This window comes from Cynoglossus semilaevis, chromosome 11 (assembly GCF_000523025.1).
Source record: "Cynoglossus semilaevis isolate Cse_v1.0 chromosome 11, Cse_v1.0, whole genome shotgun sequence".
NCBI classification, from domain to species: Eukaryota; Metazoa; Chordata; class Actinopteri; order Pleuronectiformes; family Cynoglossidae; genus Cynoglossus; species Cynoglossus semilaevis.
The window spans coordinates 3,630,896-3,648,673 of NC_024317.1; the positions used below are offsets into that span (position 1 = coordinate 3,630,896).

Here is a 17,778-nt window from a genome sequence, read left to right on the forward strand (position 1 = left end):
GTGTCTTTCTGTCCTTTTTTTTTTTTTTTTTATTCTGCATGGCGAGGTTCGGCCCTGCAATTGGTGGAGTCCGTATCTTTATTGGAGACTCCGCCCCCCCCGCTCCCCCCGCCGGAGCTTGACAAGGTTGGCCCGGCGCTGTCAGCCACAGTCATACGTGTTGCTTTTAGTCCCAGTGGACGGAGTTTCTCTGACAAACACCGACCGACAGCCGCAGCAGCAGCAGCAGGAGCAGCAGCAGTAGGAGCAGGAGCAGAGGTGATGCAGCAGCAGCAGCAGCAGCAGCGACACTGCAGAGCCTCAGCACTTTGACTTCACTGCTTCACTGCAGGTTTGTGAGCAAAACTGTTGCACTGTTTACATTAAGAGCGGCAGGACTGAGCGGAGTCTACGCTGGGACTGAGAGGAGTCTGACAGGAAGAGTGGTGTGTCAGTGAACGCACCGCAGCAGCGCGTGTGTGTTAGTGTGTGTGTGAGTGTTTAGACAACAGGCTGCTCTACACCTCCGCCTTTAAAATATTCACATCTGATGTCCGCTCGTTGCAGGTTTCATGTGTCCCGGCTGGACTCGATGCCCTGAAGAGGAGCGCGCGTCGACACGGGAGATTACAGAGAATACGGTTAAAACATCCAGGCGTCTGTCAATGGACACAGTGACGACCACGTAAAGGAAAGAAGAAGAAGAAATACATAAAAATAAAAATAAAAATTACAACCACACACGGGAAGAGACGCCGACTAAGCCGCAGACATGGATGTGACGGCGGATCAGCCTCGCTGGATGCACCACGCCGTGCTCAACGGACAACACCCGGACTCTCACCACCCAGGCCTGGGTCACAACTACATGGAGCCCACGACGCAGCTCCTGCCTCCGGACGAGGTGGATGTTTTCTTTAACCACCTGGACTCACAGGGGAACCCGTACTACCACAACTCCGCCCGGGCCAGAGTGTCCTACAGCCAGGCTCACGGTGAGACGCAGCCTCCGTGACGACACTCATTCACACCGAGTCTCGTCGAGACCATTTTAAATCTGCAGCATAAATTGTCTAAACACGTTTGGCCTAAAACTGACGGTAAAAAAAAAGAAAAGAAAATTACAAAATGGAGGGAATTATTATTTATATTGAGTCAATGTTATATACAGAGCCGGAATATAAGTCAAATTATCTTATTTTCTCTCTAAAGAAAAAAGAAAATATAACATGAAAACAATGTGACAGGTCAAGTCACAAACCGGAGGGAAAAACAAATATAAATATATTTCCCTAGATATCTTCAAAATGTATTTTTTTTTAATTCACGGTCATCAAAATATATGCAACATTATTTTGATGACCCCGATTTGAATGTTTTTGTAAATCCCACACGTGTAGTTCCACGGAAAAATAACGAAACAAATCTAGTTTTTTATTATTTTGTCGCGTTAAAGAAAAAAAATAAACATGAAATCCTTTATTGGAATAATTAAAATATTTTTTAAAATAATTTTGGTGACATCATTTTTGGGTCATTTTAATAAAATCAAGGGAGATTTCCTAGAAGTCATTCTGAGGTAAAGGTCAGAAATGCAAATGAATCAGTAATAGAAATGAAAAAATATATTTGGATTTTGAGTCATGCATTTGTGTCATGAAGTGCACCGGAAAAACTGTATAAATATATATATATGTGTATATGCATAATATTTTTTGTGTGTTTTTCTCGCCTGCACCAAAACCTCGATGCTGTAAAAACAAACATTATTATTATGAATAATAAATAAATAACGCTGCAGTGAAGGCAGACGTCGTCTTTTCTAACGTTATGTCGCCTTCTTTCTCAGCTCGACTGACGGGGACTCAGGTGTGCCGGCCTCACCTCATCCACAGCCCGGGCATTTCGTGGCTGGACGGGGGCAAAGCCACGCTCTCGGCTCACCACCACCACCACCACCACAACGCCTGGGCCGTCAGTCCCTTCAGCAAACCCAGCCTCCACCACCCGGGCTCGGCCTCCCCCGGCGGCCTCTCCGCGGTCTACCCGTGCAGCAGCAACTCCAACACCGTCTCCGCTCCGTCGTTAACGCCGCCGTCCCACAGCAGCCCCCATCACCTGTACACGTTCCCCCCGACGCCGCCGAAGGACGTGTCGCCAGACCCGGGCGCCGCGTCCCCCTCCTCCTCCTCCGTCAGCAGAATGGACGAGAAGGAATCTATCAAATACCAAATGTCGCTGACGGAGGGGATGAAGATGGAGGGCTCCAGCCCGCTGAGGAGCAGCCTGGCCTCCATGAGCGCGCAGACCCCCTCCACCCACCACCCCATACCCACGTACCCGACCTACTCCCTCCCCGCTGCCCACGAGTACGGCGGCAGCCTGTTCCACCCGGGCAGCCTCCTGGGAGCATCGTCCAGCTTCAACCCCAAAAACAAAGGCAAGGCACGTTCCTGCACCGGTGAGTCCCCGGGACAGATGACAAATAAAAAACATAGTCCCGACCACCAGCGACAAAAAGCCGTAATAAATGATATAAAATAACCAATAGTCCAATCCTCAATGCCACATACAGTACTAGTGATATTTTAATAAATGTTCATTAAAATCACATATTACCGTCACCTATTGGTAAAAACTTACATTTGTAGAAAAATACTTCACTATAAATATTCTGGGGCCAAAGAGAAGAATCTTGACGGGGCTTTGAATCTGATACTTCACTATAAAGAGAGAATCTTGACGTGGCTTTGAATCTGAAATAGGCTTTTATTGTTGTGTAAATTCCCCCTTAAAAAAAATTAACTGATTACACACTGTTAGTATAAATACACGTAATCTATTAATCCAGACGATTTATAATGGGGAATATATCAACATTACACAAAATAAACAGGCAGTTATTATTAGTAATAATCAACGAGAGGTGAAAAAATAAAAGTGAAAGAAGACGAATTGATTCATTAAAGGCTCCATTGTGTTTGAGTTGTATGTGAAATTACGACTTAAATCAATGTTGATGCTGATGAGGAACTGAATATAAAACCATTCTGTTAACGTGATTTCACACTGAGCTGCTCTTTATATGAGCTCACAGAGTGAATCTGTCTTTGTTTTGGACCAATCACATAAAATAAATAACTGAGGGATATATTTAGATAGAAATACATTAAAAAAAATTTAAAAAAATCAACTATGGCTCATAATGTAAAAAAAAATCAACTATGGCTTATAATGTAACGTTGCCAGATCTGTGCAGTTTGACTTTAAATCACAAAAAAACAAACAAATAGTGTGTCTTTATGATGGCTAATAAAACCATTAGTGTATGACATACTTCTTAGGTCTCTCTCTCTTTCTCTCTCTCTATGTGTGTGTGTGTCATCTCAGATGTGCAGCCGTCATTTGACAGCGTGCAGTGATTTGGTCATCATCACGTGTGAAATGATAATTTAGGAAATTGAATTAGAGCAATACATTCTAATAATAAATGACTGGTAGCAGAGATGATAATGGAGGCGCGCGTGTGTCGTGGATGTTCTGAAAGGTCTGTGCCTTCACTCCACTGTTCTCCAACACACACACTCACACAGAGAGAGAGAGAGAGAGAGAGAGAGAGGACCATAATCTTCTTTTTGTTAAACCGTGACTCTGTAATTATGCCTGATCTGGCTGCAGCAGAACACTGAGCTGGATCCAGCCCAGAGGTGTGAAAGGAGGATCCGCAGGTGCACGGAGCCAAAGCCTCAGTATTTAGGCCAGAGTTGCTTCTCTGTTACATCTGAGGGACATTAAGACATTGCCCTGATTGTCATTTGATTACACACCGGGACACTTCCAGCTTCAAACTGGCTTGTGTTCTATAACTAACTATTTCACCGCAGCAGGTAACGTGAGCTGCTGTGTGTGTATGAAACTGGAGACGACTTCACAAATGGCTGCAAAATGTGTTTTGTTTTGGTTTTGGTTTTGTTTTTTTTGCTGCCTTCAATGACATCTTTGTTTGGGAGACTAAGTGTCTGCTGTGATGTCACCAACAGAGAAATCTAAAAGAGGAGATTCGGGAATATTTATTGACTGATGAGTTTTCGTGGCAGGGACTTTTCATAAAAATTGAGGAATTAATTTGACATTCATAGAAACCAATAACCATATGACCACTGAAAGGAGCTTCAATCTGCAGCTGCATCTGCTATCGTTAACTAGACCAGTGTTTCCCAACCGTTTTTAACCACAACACATATATATCATCAGGAAGAAAAAAAAAAAAACCCACGGCACACCACCAAACAGAAATCTCACCAAACGTATACGTAATGAAATAGAAGAATCTTCAGCATTGACTAAAACCTCGGCCTGTTTGGTTGAAGACAACACTGATATACCGGCAGGAATTGAAGAAAGACACTCACACAAAGATCTTCTTCAACAGCTCTGATTATCTTTTTTTTTTAGTTTTCACAGCTATCTGCTGCCACCTAGCAGTCGAGTATTTAACTGTTCGGCCTTTCATGCTTTGACCAGCAAAGAAAAACGCAGTAAATAAATAATAGTTTTCAAAATTTAAATTTTTCCACGGCACACACTGAACTAGAGTTGTTGAACACCTGCGGTGATGAACGCACACAATGAAATGTTTTTGTTTTTTTTTATGCCTGTGGACCTGACGTCTCTGCACGCAGCGCTAACACACGCTGTCACATTTGGTTTCACAGATGTCACTCTGTGTTTCTCCTCAGAGGGCCGTGAGTGTGTGAACTGCGGCGCCACCTCCACGCCTCTGTGGAGACGCGACAGCACTGGACACTACCTGTGCAACGCCTGCGGCCTGTACCACAAGATGAACGGCCAGAACAGACCACTCATCAAACCCAAACGCAGGCTGGTGAGTCCCACGTCCGTCCAGCCGCGGCTCCATGGAGCTGTGTGTGTGTGTAGTGGGGGGGCAGTAAATAAAGTAGTGTAAGGTGTAAGGCAGGGTGGAGGGGAGTCGGGGGAGGGAGGGAGGCTGTACAATGCCAGGAAAGTTATATTTTCCCAATCAGCTTCCAGGTATTGTGTTTGTAGTTCACCTCTTGGCCCCGTGAGCCGGGCCTGTCAGCAGACCATCTCTGCTGCTGCTGTTATCGTTATTACTGCTACTTCTGATATTGTCATTGATAGCAGCAGCCACAGAAACTCATAAACTCTCTGCTGCTGCTGCTGCTGCTGCTGCTGCTGCTGCTGCTGCTGCTGCACGTTCCAGGTTATTCTTTTCTTATCTACAACTGTGAATGAGAGTCGATGAAATCTCCAAAAAAATTGAGTTATTATTTTTTTATTTATTTTTTTTGTGGCTTTAACACACAGTTGTGTCTTTCTCTTCTCTGACAGAAGACATTTAGATTTATTTGAGTAGAAAAATGAATAAAGACACATTTTGTGTTAGGTTCATCTGAGTTAAAAAAAAGAAAAAGAAAAACAAGTTTAAACCTTGGTGATTTTAAGAGCAGTGGAGAAGAAAAATAAAGGAACATTTTCAGATAAAGCCATTTCAAATAGTGTTTAACTAAAAAAAAAAAAAAAAAGAAGCTGCTAAAATCCATCACTTCAGACCTAAATAAAAACGCCTTTTTTTTCTTTTTTTTTATGTTCAAACAGTTTTTGTCTTGTATCCAGAAAGACACGACAAAGACGTCAAATTATAACATGACAGATAAAGAGCGGGGTCCTTACACTGGATTGCGTGACTGTTGCAACAGTTGTGTTTGTGGAAGCTGCAGCAGGAAGGCGGCCGGGTTTAAAAAACTAAACCGGCGGCCGCTCATTAAATCAGCACAGGCCTCATTAACAACACCGAGCTGCCAGCGCAATAAAACACGGCTGTGACACACGACAGAAATACAACAGCGAATGGAATTAAAGCATAACATTTAAACCAATGGGTTTATAGGGAGGAAAAAAATATATATATTTAAACAAGTAAATCATAAATTTAAAGAGCGCATGAGCCGTTAGGGTGCGACGCGTGGATAAAACTTTTTTTTAAAAATTATTATTATTATATGTCGCTGGTCGATTAAATACACAGTACTTTATATAATACTGCAGTACTACTGTCAGCGTGGCCCTGCTGCTGAGTTAACCGTTAACGCGGTATATAATGCAGCCATATATCAGAGCAGGGTTCCGTGTTGCTGTGACGGGGCCCGCACCGCTGCAGGGCAGCTCGTGTTCAGAGGCTGCAGCCTCCACTGGTTTCCTATCCGGATATATCTGACCGGTCCAGATAAAGCAGCGGGGCCAGTGGCCGCTTCCTCTGGACTGTGGCTCAGAGAAAGTGGAGAGAACAGAGACAGAGAGACAGACTGGAGGAGACGGGGACCTGATGGACGTCTCCATCACCAGTGGCGTAGCGAGGCTTTCACTGCAGATGGGCACGGAGCAAAAAGGGCACCTTTGTCTCATTTATAGTCCAGTACTGCACAGAAATACTGTCAACGGAAGTATTAAATAATAATTACTATAATATATATATATGTTCCGGTTTTTTAAACATAACTTGAAAAATACATATATTTAAATCTATATCTATATTTTCCCAGGTTTTTTAAAGATAACTTGAAAAATACATATATTTAAATAAATAAAAACACCTCATGTAATGGCCTCCGTACAGAGTCAACAACCTTCATCCTAGAACTGGTGGTGAAGCAGCGTGAGGAAATGAATCATGTTCACAAACAGGCCCGAAATAAATGAATGCATTGATTTATGTGAAAAGAAAAAAAAATGCTAAGAGTACTTCACCAGTACACGGCCCACCTTCAAATAAGTCACAGTATATTTGCTGTCATCATTTGTGGCTCCCTGTGTTTATCTGGAGAAATGATGAAAACACAGCGGAGTCTGATCGGCTGCACCAAATATGAAGAAAATGCATTTAAAACAATATTTAAAATAATGATGGAATGGAATTTATTCTTTACTGCAGCAGCAGTTTTGCACAGTGGTTTTGTTTGCCAGGTAAAAACGATCAAATGTATCAATTTCTAACGTTTTTGATCCATTAAATCTCCTGATGATGCTCCGCTCTCTTATGAAACAACCTTGATTTCACCTTATGATGCTCCGCTCTCTTATGAAACAACTTACACTAATATCATTGAGCTCCATCACTTCTAAAAATGAAATAAATAATTACAATAATAACAATAACAAAGAATGACTTAAAAAATGACACAGGTTAAAGTTTGTGCAGAAATACGTTTCAGGTTGTGTCGTTGACCCCCCCTCCGCCCCCCTCAGGTCACCCCCTCCTTTAAACCCATTCCTATGTTTCTCCACAGTCTGCGGCCAGACGAGCAGGCACCTGCTGTGCTAACTGTCAGACGACCACTACCACACTGTGGCGGCGCAATGCAAATGGTGACCCAGTGTGCAACGCCTGCGGCCTGTACTACAAACTACATAACGTAAGTCTGCAAATACTGAGGGAGAGAGAGAGAGAGAGAGGGGGGGGGGGGGGGGGGGAGAGAGAGAGGGGTTGTTGGTGTTTTCTTTCTTTATTGTTTCCATGGCAGACTTAATCCCCTGTGTCACAAAGGTCAGACTGGTTAAGTGGGACTGCGAGGCTTTCCTACCAACATATTCAGACTGCAGGCATTAGTTGATACCGATCAGTGAGTTAGTGGTGCCAGTGTTCAAGGACTTCATTGTTGATGCGGCATACGGTAGTCAATAAATCCTGGGAAAAACAGAGCCAACGTCGCGTATAAATGTACACGTACGACGTGGTGAAGCTAACCTGTGGTCAGTTCTAACACGTAGCCTTGACGTTAGATATCGACAAGTGATGAATGCAAAACAAAATGCAGCCCAACTGCCCAGAACCTCACATCCAAATATGCACAAAATATTTTTCCAAATGTAATGCAACATGGGTCACTTCCACTAATGAAAAAAATCAAAGTAATGATCATTAATCACCAACATATAGTTTGGAAACCAGGAAGAAAATACATCTGTTTTCCTGTCGTCTAAACCATTGTTTCCCAAAGTCTGGGTCGCGACCCTTAAATGGGTCGCAAGAGATTTATTTTTATTTTTTTTGGATTGTCTCACATCATGTTTCCCAGGAGTTTACGAATAATGTCTATTGACTTGGTTCGCGAAGGTTTGTGGGTCCCCAGAAAAAATGTTTGGGAAACACTGGTCTAAACTTTAAGCTAGTAGTTTTCTGGATTAGCTTAGCTTCCGTATCGCTGCCGGACTAAAACAGAACACTGACATCTCTTAACGTTGGGTCAAGACCTGACAATCAGCCCTATTTGTCTCACGACCGGCAAAAGTATCAGGATCAAAGAACAGGTTCAGGGCCTGGAACAAGGACACATCAGCATGTAGCCCTTGAGCCAATGACAGAAGAGACTCTAACCAACTGCTCTTTTTGCCACAGGTCAACCGGCCTCTGACCATGAAGAAGGAGGGAATACAGACTCGCAACAGGAAAATGTCCAACAAATCCAAAAAGAGCAAGCGAGGCGGCGACAGCTACGAGGAGTTCTCCCCCTTCAGTGCTGCCTCTCTGGCCGGACACATGTCCATGGGCCACTTGCCACCTTTCAGCCATGCTGGACACATGCTCCCTACACCCACCCCAATCCACCCAACATGGTGACAGCCAAGGGCTTAGTGGGTGAGGAGGGGGGAGGAGGGGGGGGGATGGCATAGAGCTACTTGTTTCTGTAAAGGGGTCTCAATATAAGGACCGTGGGGGACACTGTTATGGACATGCACCTTTATTGTACTTGTTTCTTGGTTATGACGGTGGTACTGTATGTTGGATTTTAAAATTATTGTTGGAGCAAATTGCATTTTTTTAAATTCTATCTATAAATAACTACAACTCCTGTTTCCAGAAAAGTTAAAAACACACAAAAAAAAAATTTTTTTTTTTTTACCACAAATTTTGTCCAGGCAAATGTATATATTTTACTTGCTTGTTTGTTAAATCGTAACAACTTTTATACTTCAAACGTCGGAGTTTGGTTTTTGTTCGTAGCTTCTTTGATTAGCAAGTTCAAAGGTATGACGTCTGGATGTCGAATTAAGACATGAAAGGAGCATCAACCATCGGTCGGATTCTGTACGAGTCACCGCAGCACGGTGCATGTTCAACCGACTGACCTGCCTGCAGTCCAGATCTGTCTGCGATTGAAAATGTCTGACACCGTGGACTGATAAAAAAAACTAAAACTTTGTCTTTATTTTAATAAAGTCTGATAAAAGTAACGTTTTCAAACGGTTTAACAAAGAAAATGAAATATGAAACATTCAAATTTTTTTTTTTGGGTCACATTTCTAGAAAGAAAAGCAACTTTCCTGGAAATAGGTCTTGAGTTATTTGTGGTGAAATCTTCTGCCTCCCGTCAACCAGGGACACGGTCGTGTAAATGAAATAAAAACGTCACCACAGCTCACAGTTTTGCTCCAACAACCTCCACTGGTTTCCCGACTGTCTGTGATGTGGTCTATATAACTGTGAATATTGTAAATACGGTGGACTGTGAGTGGAGGCGCGGCTGTGTGTCACAGAGCAGCGCTCACACTCACAACAAAGATGTGCTGGATCTCTTTTTTTTTAATTATTATTATTATTATTTTATTATTATTATTTGGCTCATGGACACTTTTGAAGAAATCGTTTTTTCCCCAAAAGAAATGAGCAAAAACAAAAGTCTTTATGGAAACCCTAATTTGACACTGTTTATTATAATTATTGTTATAATGGTTATTATTGTTATTCAGATAATTTATTTTTACTGCCTGTGTTCTTTGAATATATCACCTGAATCTTATGGATACTGCTATCCCAGTTATGAATATATTTTTAGCTGATGTGGTTTCTCTCTGAGCTGGTCGACATTTATACTCATACGAAATAAAGAAATCGAGTTCATCATCCAATCTGCTCCTTCTGTTCAATACCTAAACACCAACGATTCACAGCGTTTTTATATCACAGGTTTCACCAACGACTCGTGATGTGATCTTTGGAATGAAAATCCTCTGTAACATTTTCTGTTAGCTGTTCTAACTGTTAGCTAATTTGTGTGTAGAGGTTTTAAGTTAGTGTTTTGCTCCTTCTGCTCCTGAACTCACGCCGTGTTCATCGATCACCTCCAACATCCTGACAGACAGAACGCAGGTCGTCACTTTATAACCTTTCCAGAAAAAAAAGTGAACATTTATTGGATATGTTGTTATTAAAAAACCATTTAATCCTTCCACCGGTGACTGAGGAACTTTATTTTTATATTCAGTCAGAGGGAAAACCGACCGCTGTGTTTGAATTAGAAACTGATCACAGGTCAGCGACGAAGCCACAGAGGAATTTTCCCTCATTCTTTATGTCTTTAGAACGTTCTAGACCCACACAGCTGTTTTTCTCTGTGGAAAATGATATAAAACCTGACGGTTGATGAAAACTTGATGAAAACTTGATGAAAACTTGATGGAACTTTTCTTTTTTAAAGAAATAAAGTCGTTTTAATTCTCTCAAAATGCTCTACTTTACATGAGGCAAACCTAACTTTAAGTTAAAAAAGTAGAATTCTAGTTTGTTTTTTTTGCACGTAGTTTTATGATTGACTAACAGGGTGTACACTGCTGCCACCTGATGGAATGATTGACTAACAAACTGCCCAGGGTGTACACTGCTGCCACCTGATGGCTGCTCTGAACCACCCTGGAAGAAGTAAAAGATAAACAAAGTGAAAATATTTATGTTTCTTCTTTCAGTTGAAGGTTCCAAACCTTGGTAAAATGACTGAAGTCCCCGCCCAGCGAGGATTAGAGTTGTTGACAGAAAGTGATCAGGTGGAGACATATGTTCCCACGTGTGATTAACCAGTTGCATCTGCTCACTGGTAATGCTCTTATGAAATAGACTGTCTCATTGTTAACCCGCCGCACACAGGTTCTAATCCCACGGCGATGTAGTCAAAGAGTTGACTTCAACGACGACAAAGGCTTATTTTAACTTTTCATTCTATTCCTTAAAAAAAAAAAAACAATGATCTTTTTCGTCTCTTCGTCGTCTCTTCTTTAAACTGTTGTTTATTTGTACGATCAAACAGACGTTTTGTTGAAACGGTCTTGGGTTTATTCAGGTAACAACTTGTTGTCGATACGACCAAGTTTGTCGTTCGAGGGCTCATAGTTCATGCACATTCAGCAGTGGGTTCTACCTTTGGCCTCGACACAGATTTCTCTGGATTCTCTGAATATCTTCACCACCGTGACGTGGATGGAGACACGTCTCATTTTTCCTTTACTTCAGGTATTTATTTATTTTATTAAAAGTTTTTTTTTAACCAAGTTCAAACCCCACTGGTGAGTTCAGTGGTGGAAAAGAAGCAGCCGCCGGAGGATGATCCTTATTACCCAATCTTAATACCCAGACCTGATATCAGTTCACCTCAAAATGGAGGCCCCTCCCACACAGAGACTTCAACGACCTTTTTTTAAGTCTTAAGATCCTCTGTTCCAATTATGACAGAGTGTGTCGCCGACCCGCGTTTCTAAACGAAGACTCGTCCAACTCCCTGAGCTCTGAGGCCTGATACCGCACTGGTCACAGCGCCAACATGAGGACGGCGTGCGGCCCCTTCCCTGACCTCTGACCCTGGATGCACTTACGGTGTCACTCATGCCCGACTGCTTGGATTCACTTATTTACTGCCGCTCTAAAAATGTCACGTTATACGGAAAAATATGACACGAGGAGAGAGCGATACTGGCCATAAATGGAGCGAAGAACGGAGCATTAAAGAACCAAATCTGTGAGGCACATCTCTGAGGACGGGTGGGAGGTTGGGGGGGGGTTATCTCACATCAGCTCATAAGTGAGAATTATAGGCTGGAATATAACACAGGTTCTCCCTCCTCTGTTCTTCTACAAAATTCAATTAGTGGAATCAAAAGAAGTGTTTGGATTTCTACTGGAGTTCAGAGGAGAGAGCACGGGGGAGAGAAGGGGAGGAGAGGGGAGGGGAGAGGGCAGGGAGTTCTAACGGTGATGAAACAAGAGAGAAGTGGATTTTTTTGTTTTATGTTTGAAGACGGAAGAACGAGGTCGTCGTTCCAAACTGGGGGACACTACTGTCGATGGGAAAATCAGCAGCAGAACGCATGATATTATTTTCCCTGTGACCATGACCGTGGTCAAGGAAGTACAACGTCGATACTCCTGCCTCCTAGAATGACAGATAAGACCGGTATTTGACAAACACGGGATGAGAGCTGTGTCAGATCAATTCAAATACAGAGAGAGACGTAGGTGAAACAGACCGGTCACATCAACAAACCCTCAGATTATTCACCCTGGTGTTGACCTGGGGGACACTTTTGTAGTGGGGTCGAGAACCAAAGGTGTTGGATACTTCATCAGGATGAAAATGAACAACAAGTCAAGTGACATAAATTACAAATACACACACACACACACACACACACGTGCGAGTCTCCACAGCAGGATGACCAACGTTGTTACAGTTATCGCGGTTTCTGCAGGCGCCACATGACTCGCCGTGAGCGTAACCGCAGATTTGCGATGGAGCTCCGATCCCGCTGACATGCAGAGCGTTCTCCCTGAGAAGTGGGACACCCTCCAACCACCTGATCCACGGCCACTGACAGTCTCTTTCAAACTGCTTTTCTTCTGCTGTCTGAGGCAGACAAATTCATCCCTCTTGTCTCCAAACAATCGCCTCTTTTCTTCTGCCTGTTGCACCAATGAAAGCGGGAAGAAGGGGGGGAGGGGGGGGGGCTCCAGGAGCAGAGAGGGAGGGAGAAACGCATCTGCTCCACAGAGCTGCACCGAAGCACTCGGCTAATGTCCTGCGTGTTAGGGCCCCAGGGACTGGGCGTCTGGGCCCCACTATCTTATAACACAGTTGACAAAAAGCCCAGGGCTCTACCCTCAGGAAATCTGAGAGGCGGGGTATCTAGGCCGGGAGGGAAAGAACTAAGGAGGGAGGGACAAAACACGCAGGTACGATGCTCTTCCACTGGCCCATATACAGTACAGCGACTATGGCCAAGATCAATGCACCGTCGCACAATGGAGCAACAATACACACTTACTGCTAAAGGTTTAAATGTCCCGTTTTTTTTTAACCGCACTGATTATTTTGCAGAACAAAGTTGTAATGCTATCTAAGTGTTTTGTGTTTTATTGACAAGAATTGTCCCTATTATTCTGGTCAAATCAGGGAATGTAGGTCTAATGGAGGAATCGGGAAACGCCACGACAAACTGAGCTCTGTCACGCAGTCAGTGGAACTGCGATCTCCAGATCTCACATGTGAAAGTTTAAAACTGGGAAATAAAGATCTGCTGCAGCAGGGCTGAACCTCGTAGGCATCAAGCATGTGGTCTCTCTGGGAATTGAACCCAGGACTCCGAGGCAGGCGGGCTAACCGCTTCACCGTGGAACCACTTTCACAGTTGTCAGCCAATCATGGCTCGCCTCATGACGCTCACCCTACTGGACACAGGAACGTCAGCGTCTCTTCATACATGACATGAACTTTACTGGTTTGACACAGAAACGTGTGAAGTTCAGGTCCAGTTCTGGTTCTGGATCACAGTCTGGACACAGAGGTTTTCCTGAGTCGGTGAATCTAACTGTAAACTGGCTGTTTTATTATTTAAATGTATTGAATTTGTTTTCCTTCAACAGCCAATGTTTTTCATCTCCTGAACTGTTCAGTTGTTGATAATAATAATAATAATAATAATAATAACGTTACCTGGGTGACATTTTTTAATTTGATTTTCCAGCTTATTAACACTAACTAATTATTAAAGGCTTGATTTGAGATATTAGTCCTTCACTAATCGTATTTTGTATAAAATATTATTCCATTATTGTTACTGATTGTCATCATTTTCAATTGGGTTAGGAAGAGAAAATGGGTTTGTTTGTTTGTTTGTTTGTTTACACTAGGTATTTAATCCTGACTTTTAATTAAATCAATTACCTCATTATTAATAAACACGCTCTTTCAATTATCAACTTTCTACAAATGAACATGAAGGTGTCGGAGCGAAACCCGAGGCTCTAGGCTGGGTCTGCGTCACACAGCTGTAAAAAGTCAAACAACACAGCGAGTCATTCTTTGACAGCGTAAACATCAGGGTTGGATGTTATTCATACGCTACATAGATGGCGCTGACGTTAAAATATGACAGGACCTGGAGTTTAGTATTAATCTGACGCCGTCATCAGCAACATGTGAAGACAAAGACGACAAATCGATGGAAATTAACCGCTGGTTGTGGATTTCTCCACTTCCTGGTTGTAAACATTCCCAAATTAGGGGCATGGGTGTGATGTCATCATACAAGGGGAATCAAACTCATTTTGGGTCACAGACCTAATACATCCTAATTAGATATCAAGTGAGCCGGACCAGTACAATCACAACATAATCACCTATAAATAACAAAAAATGTCGTCTTTTTTCCCTTAATTTTCATGCAAAATAAAATTAGATAAATCTTCATATTTAATTTTACAAAACATTTCCTGAACATGAAGTCCTTCAAAACTAATCAAGCGAGCCAGGATTTAAACCCCAAGCGGGCCGGTTTTGGCCCACGGGCCGTATGTTTGACACCCCTGAGCTTGCATATTTGTCAAAGTGAAAGACTAGCTTAACGCAGCTTAACCGCGACCAATAAAAGACCAATAAATCTGTTAGTGAGTGTCATTTCATCACATTATTAAACCACGTTATTCATCAGATAATTACTGTATCAGTTGTCACCCCTGCCCTCACCCCTGCCCTCACCCCACCGTCTGACAGTATATTAAACATAACTATAATGAACAGTTCATATTAAATGGATATGGATTTTTACGGCAGCGTGTGAGAACGTTGGTGCGCCGCCCCCCCTGGACCACATCCCCGGAGAAGAGAAGATAAAACGAAACGTAAAAAGAGATTTGAATCAGCGTTTCTATACCTGGCTGAACAAAGGCTGCTGTAATTTCATATTATTACACTGTAAAACACAAACAGATCCATTTCACTCTCACTGCCGAGCAGGAATAATGCCGTATCTCTATTTGTAAACACTGCTGTGTCTCGTGTCCTGTGACGACCGCGTCTCCTGACAGTGAAGATAATCATTTCTGCTGCAGGGCCAAGTGTCTCTGCTGTTAACGTCGCCTCTCATCTGATCTCACCGGGGCCTGCAGTCTCACCGCTGTGAGGACGACGGGGGCCCAGAGGGTGAGACACAAAAACCAGAGAGAAAAAGAGAAGGAAGGGAAGGAGGACGGCAAGAAAAGGATGGTCAGCTGTGGCCCACGGGCTCCTTCTGTGGACCGCGGGCCACATGTAGTTCATAATCGACGCATGTGGACAAGAGGAGAAAAAAAAAATGAAAGGGTGAATGTCTCCATTTCATGGCATCTGATTGGTTCTGGACCCGTGGCACATTGTTGTTTTTTTTCCACCATGTTCGCTCTCATGTTCACCATCAGTCACTGCTTTTTTATTGTTATTCTTTTTTGTTTTTTTTTAACATAAAGTAAGACACGCCCACTGATGATGTCACAGTTCACAGTAAAGAACTAGGTATTACTTTCTCCAGGTTCAAAAATAACAAAATGTAAATAATAATAATATCACAAATGGTGTGGAACCCCCAGGGTTCACCTCTCCCACGACCCGGTATCGGATAAGTGGACAAAAATGCATGGATGGATAATATCACAAATATAATTTGATCACAGAAATATAATATATCTGTAATAATATTTGTGAAATGTTGCCTACTTTACACCTTAAAATATTCCCTCTTCAGACGCTCCTCCATTTCGATCTGTTATTTTAATACAGTTTTGAGTTGATGCTGCTGTAAAGACCACTGGACTGAACAAATAAAATGGTCAACGTCAGTAGTGAACGTGTCCTGTAGATGAGGTGATGATCTCTACTCCTGTAGATGAGCTGATGATCTCTACAGCCCCGACAACAACGGACATCATCACAACAGACCGAACTCAGGAATCACCGACCTCTGTTTTCTGACGTGTCGTTTTAATCCTGGTCTTCCTTCTCTTCTCGTCCTCACTCCTTTTTAATTCCACCTGATTGTCTTTCTGACAAGTGCATCTCTTATCGTCCGTCACCATCCAGCTGCTTTTCATTTCCTCTCCTTTTTATTGCTTTGGTTCTTTCCATTTTTTTTTTTTTTACTTTTCCAGATTTGTCTTTTAAAGCTTTCCTCACATCTGTGGAAAAACATGATTTTCCAAATATCTCTTCATACTGTCGCTAGTAAAACTAGTAAAAACTAGTATTTGTTATAATTTAAATATTTCTGTTTTTTATTTCTCACTTATAACTTTACTGTTTATTTTGAAATATATTCGTATATACAGTATATTTTAAAAAATCAATTATGGAAGTGTGGTTAAATTAACAATTATAAAAAGCAGGGTTACCAAAAATAAAATATTGTTGCTCAACATAAATATATGCCAAAATCATGGCCCGGGGGCCAAATGTGGCCCACCAAGTCCTTTTGTATGGTCCGTGGGAGTGTAAAAAGAGTTTACTAAAGTCCATGCAGTAGAGTTTTTTTTTTTCTCCATAAAATTTTTGCTAGAAAGTTTGGACCCTGGTGAAGATGAAGATGAACTGGTCGGTCTTTTTATACGGCAGAAAAAGGAGACAAACAAAAAAACTCTCTCCTCAGTAACCGAACTTTCAGTATACTACACTCTTTGTCCTTTCTAAGATTTTTTTTTTCTTTTACTGCACTTTCATGTGTCATGTATGAAGTGAGAATACACACAGGTGGGTTTTAATTTTCCCACACATTTCCCATCATTTGGCTCTTTGTCAGTGGGCTCCAGCTCCATCACTTAAAAAAAAAAGAAAAAAAAAGAAAAGAGGTTTTCTGTGACGCAGAGATGCAACCGCAAACAGAACAACTTTCACACACTAAGGTGGGGCCACGGCTGGAAACCGGGCCAGAAGAAACTGGAGACCTGGATGTGAGCACTTGAGAGAAAAAGAGTCAGAGGAAAAAAAAAAGAAAGAAAGAAAGAAAGAAAGAAGAAGAAAAAACAAGAGAGTGACGGACAGGGATAGGTTGAATGTGTCTAACTCAGCTGATGCCCCCCCGACCTCACCGAGGCTTCACCTCTCAGCCCTCTCCACCAGCTCCGTCACATCTTTAATTTCACTGCCATTGTGGTGGAGGCCACAACACCCTGCTGTATTGTCCCCTGTACAGCCGGGGTATAATGGGGCTGTTTTGTCGCCTCCAGAGGAGGCAGTTTATGTGAACAGACATCACTGCAGGCATTCGCAGCTGCTACAAGTCAATGAGCCCGAGGACAATGTGTGTGTGTTTCCTCAACAGTTTAACTTAATTGGAGCCCAAGCGCACACACACACACACCAACACACACACACAAAACCCAGCAAATAGGCTACAATAATGATGATGATGATGATCTCACAGATAATGATTCAACTGATGAAAAGGAAAAGTTACAGTTTAGTTTGATTTTCACTATTTCTCACTCATTTGTCGATTTGTCGTGACGTTACCATGGAAACGACTGTTTCTTTTTTTTAAAAAGGCAGCTGTAACTAACATGAACAACTGTTCCTGTAATATGTATATATGTGCAATATATATATATGTATATATATATTTGTATATATGTATATATATATTTGTATATATGTATATATATATTTGTATATATATATATATTTGTATATA

The 17,778-nt window shown here is 42.3% G+C and overlaps 2 protein-coding genes across 7 annotated transcripts in view; one reads left to right on the forward strand and one right to left on the reverse strand.

The window, feature by feature from the left end:
* The window catches only part of eefsec (eukaryotic elongation factor, selenocysteine-tRNA-specific), a 100,890-nt gene that overhangs the window by 18,911 nt on the left and 64,201 nt on the right, over window positions 1-17,778 (reverse strand). The gene's annotated exons all lie outside the window — the stretch shown is intronic.
* Window positions 133-9,927, forward strand: gata2b (GATA binding protein 2b). Its single transcript, XM_008319965.3, has 6 exons — window positions 133-331; window positions 547-974; window positions 1,829-2,440; window positions 4,719-4,864; window positions 7,308-7,433; window positions 8,417-9,927. Exons 2-6 carry the CDS (start codon window positions 752-754, stop codon window positions 8,636-8,638), a joined length of 1,329 nt encoding a protein of 442 aa, XP_008318187.1. The 5' UTR covers window positions 133-331; window positions 547-751; the 3' UTR covers window positions 8,639-9,927.

Excerpts from the sequence above, each read along its gene's own strand:
- gata2b (XM_008319965.3), top strand. The coding sequence starts at position 752 with ATGGATGTGACGGCGGATCAGCCTCGCTGGATGCACCACGCCGTGCTC. Across the intron at positions 2,441-4,718 it reads CAAGGCACGTTCCTGCACCG|AGGGCCGTGAGTGTGTGAAC; the intron begins GTGAGTCCCCGG and ends GTTTCTCCTCAG. Across the intron at positions 4,865-7,307 it reads TCAAACCCAAACGCAGGCTG|TCTGCGGCCAGACGAGCAGG; the intron begins GTGAGTCCCACG and ends GTTTCTCCACAG.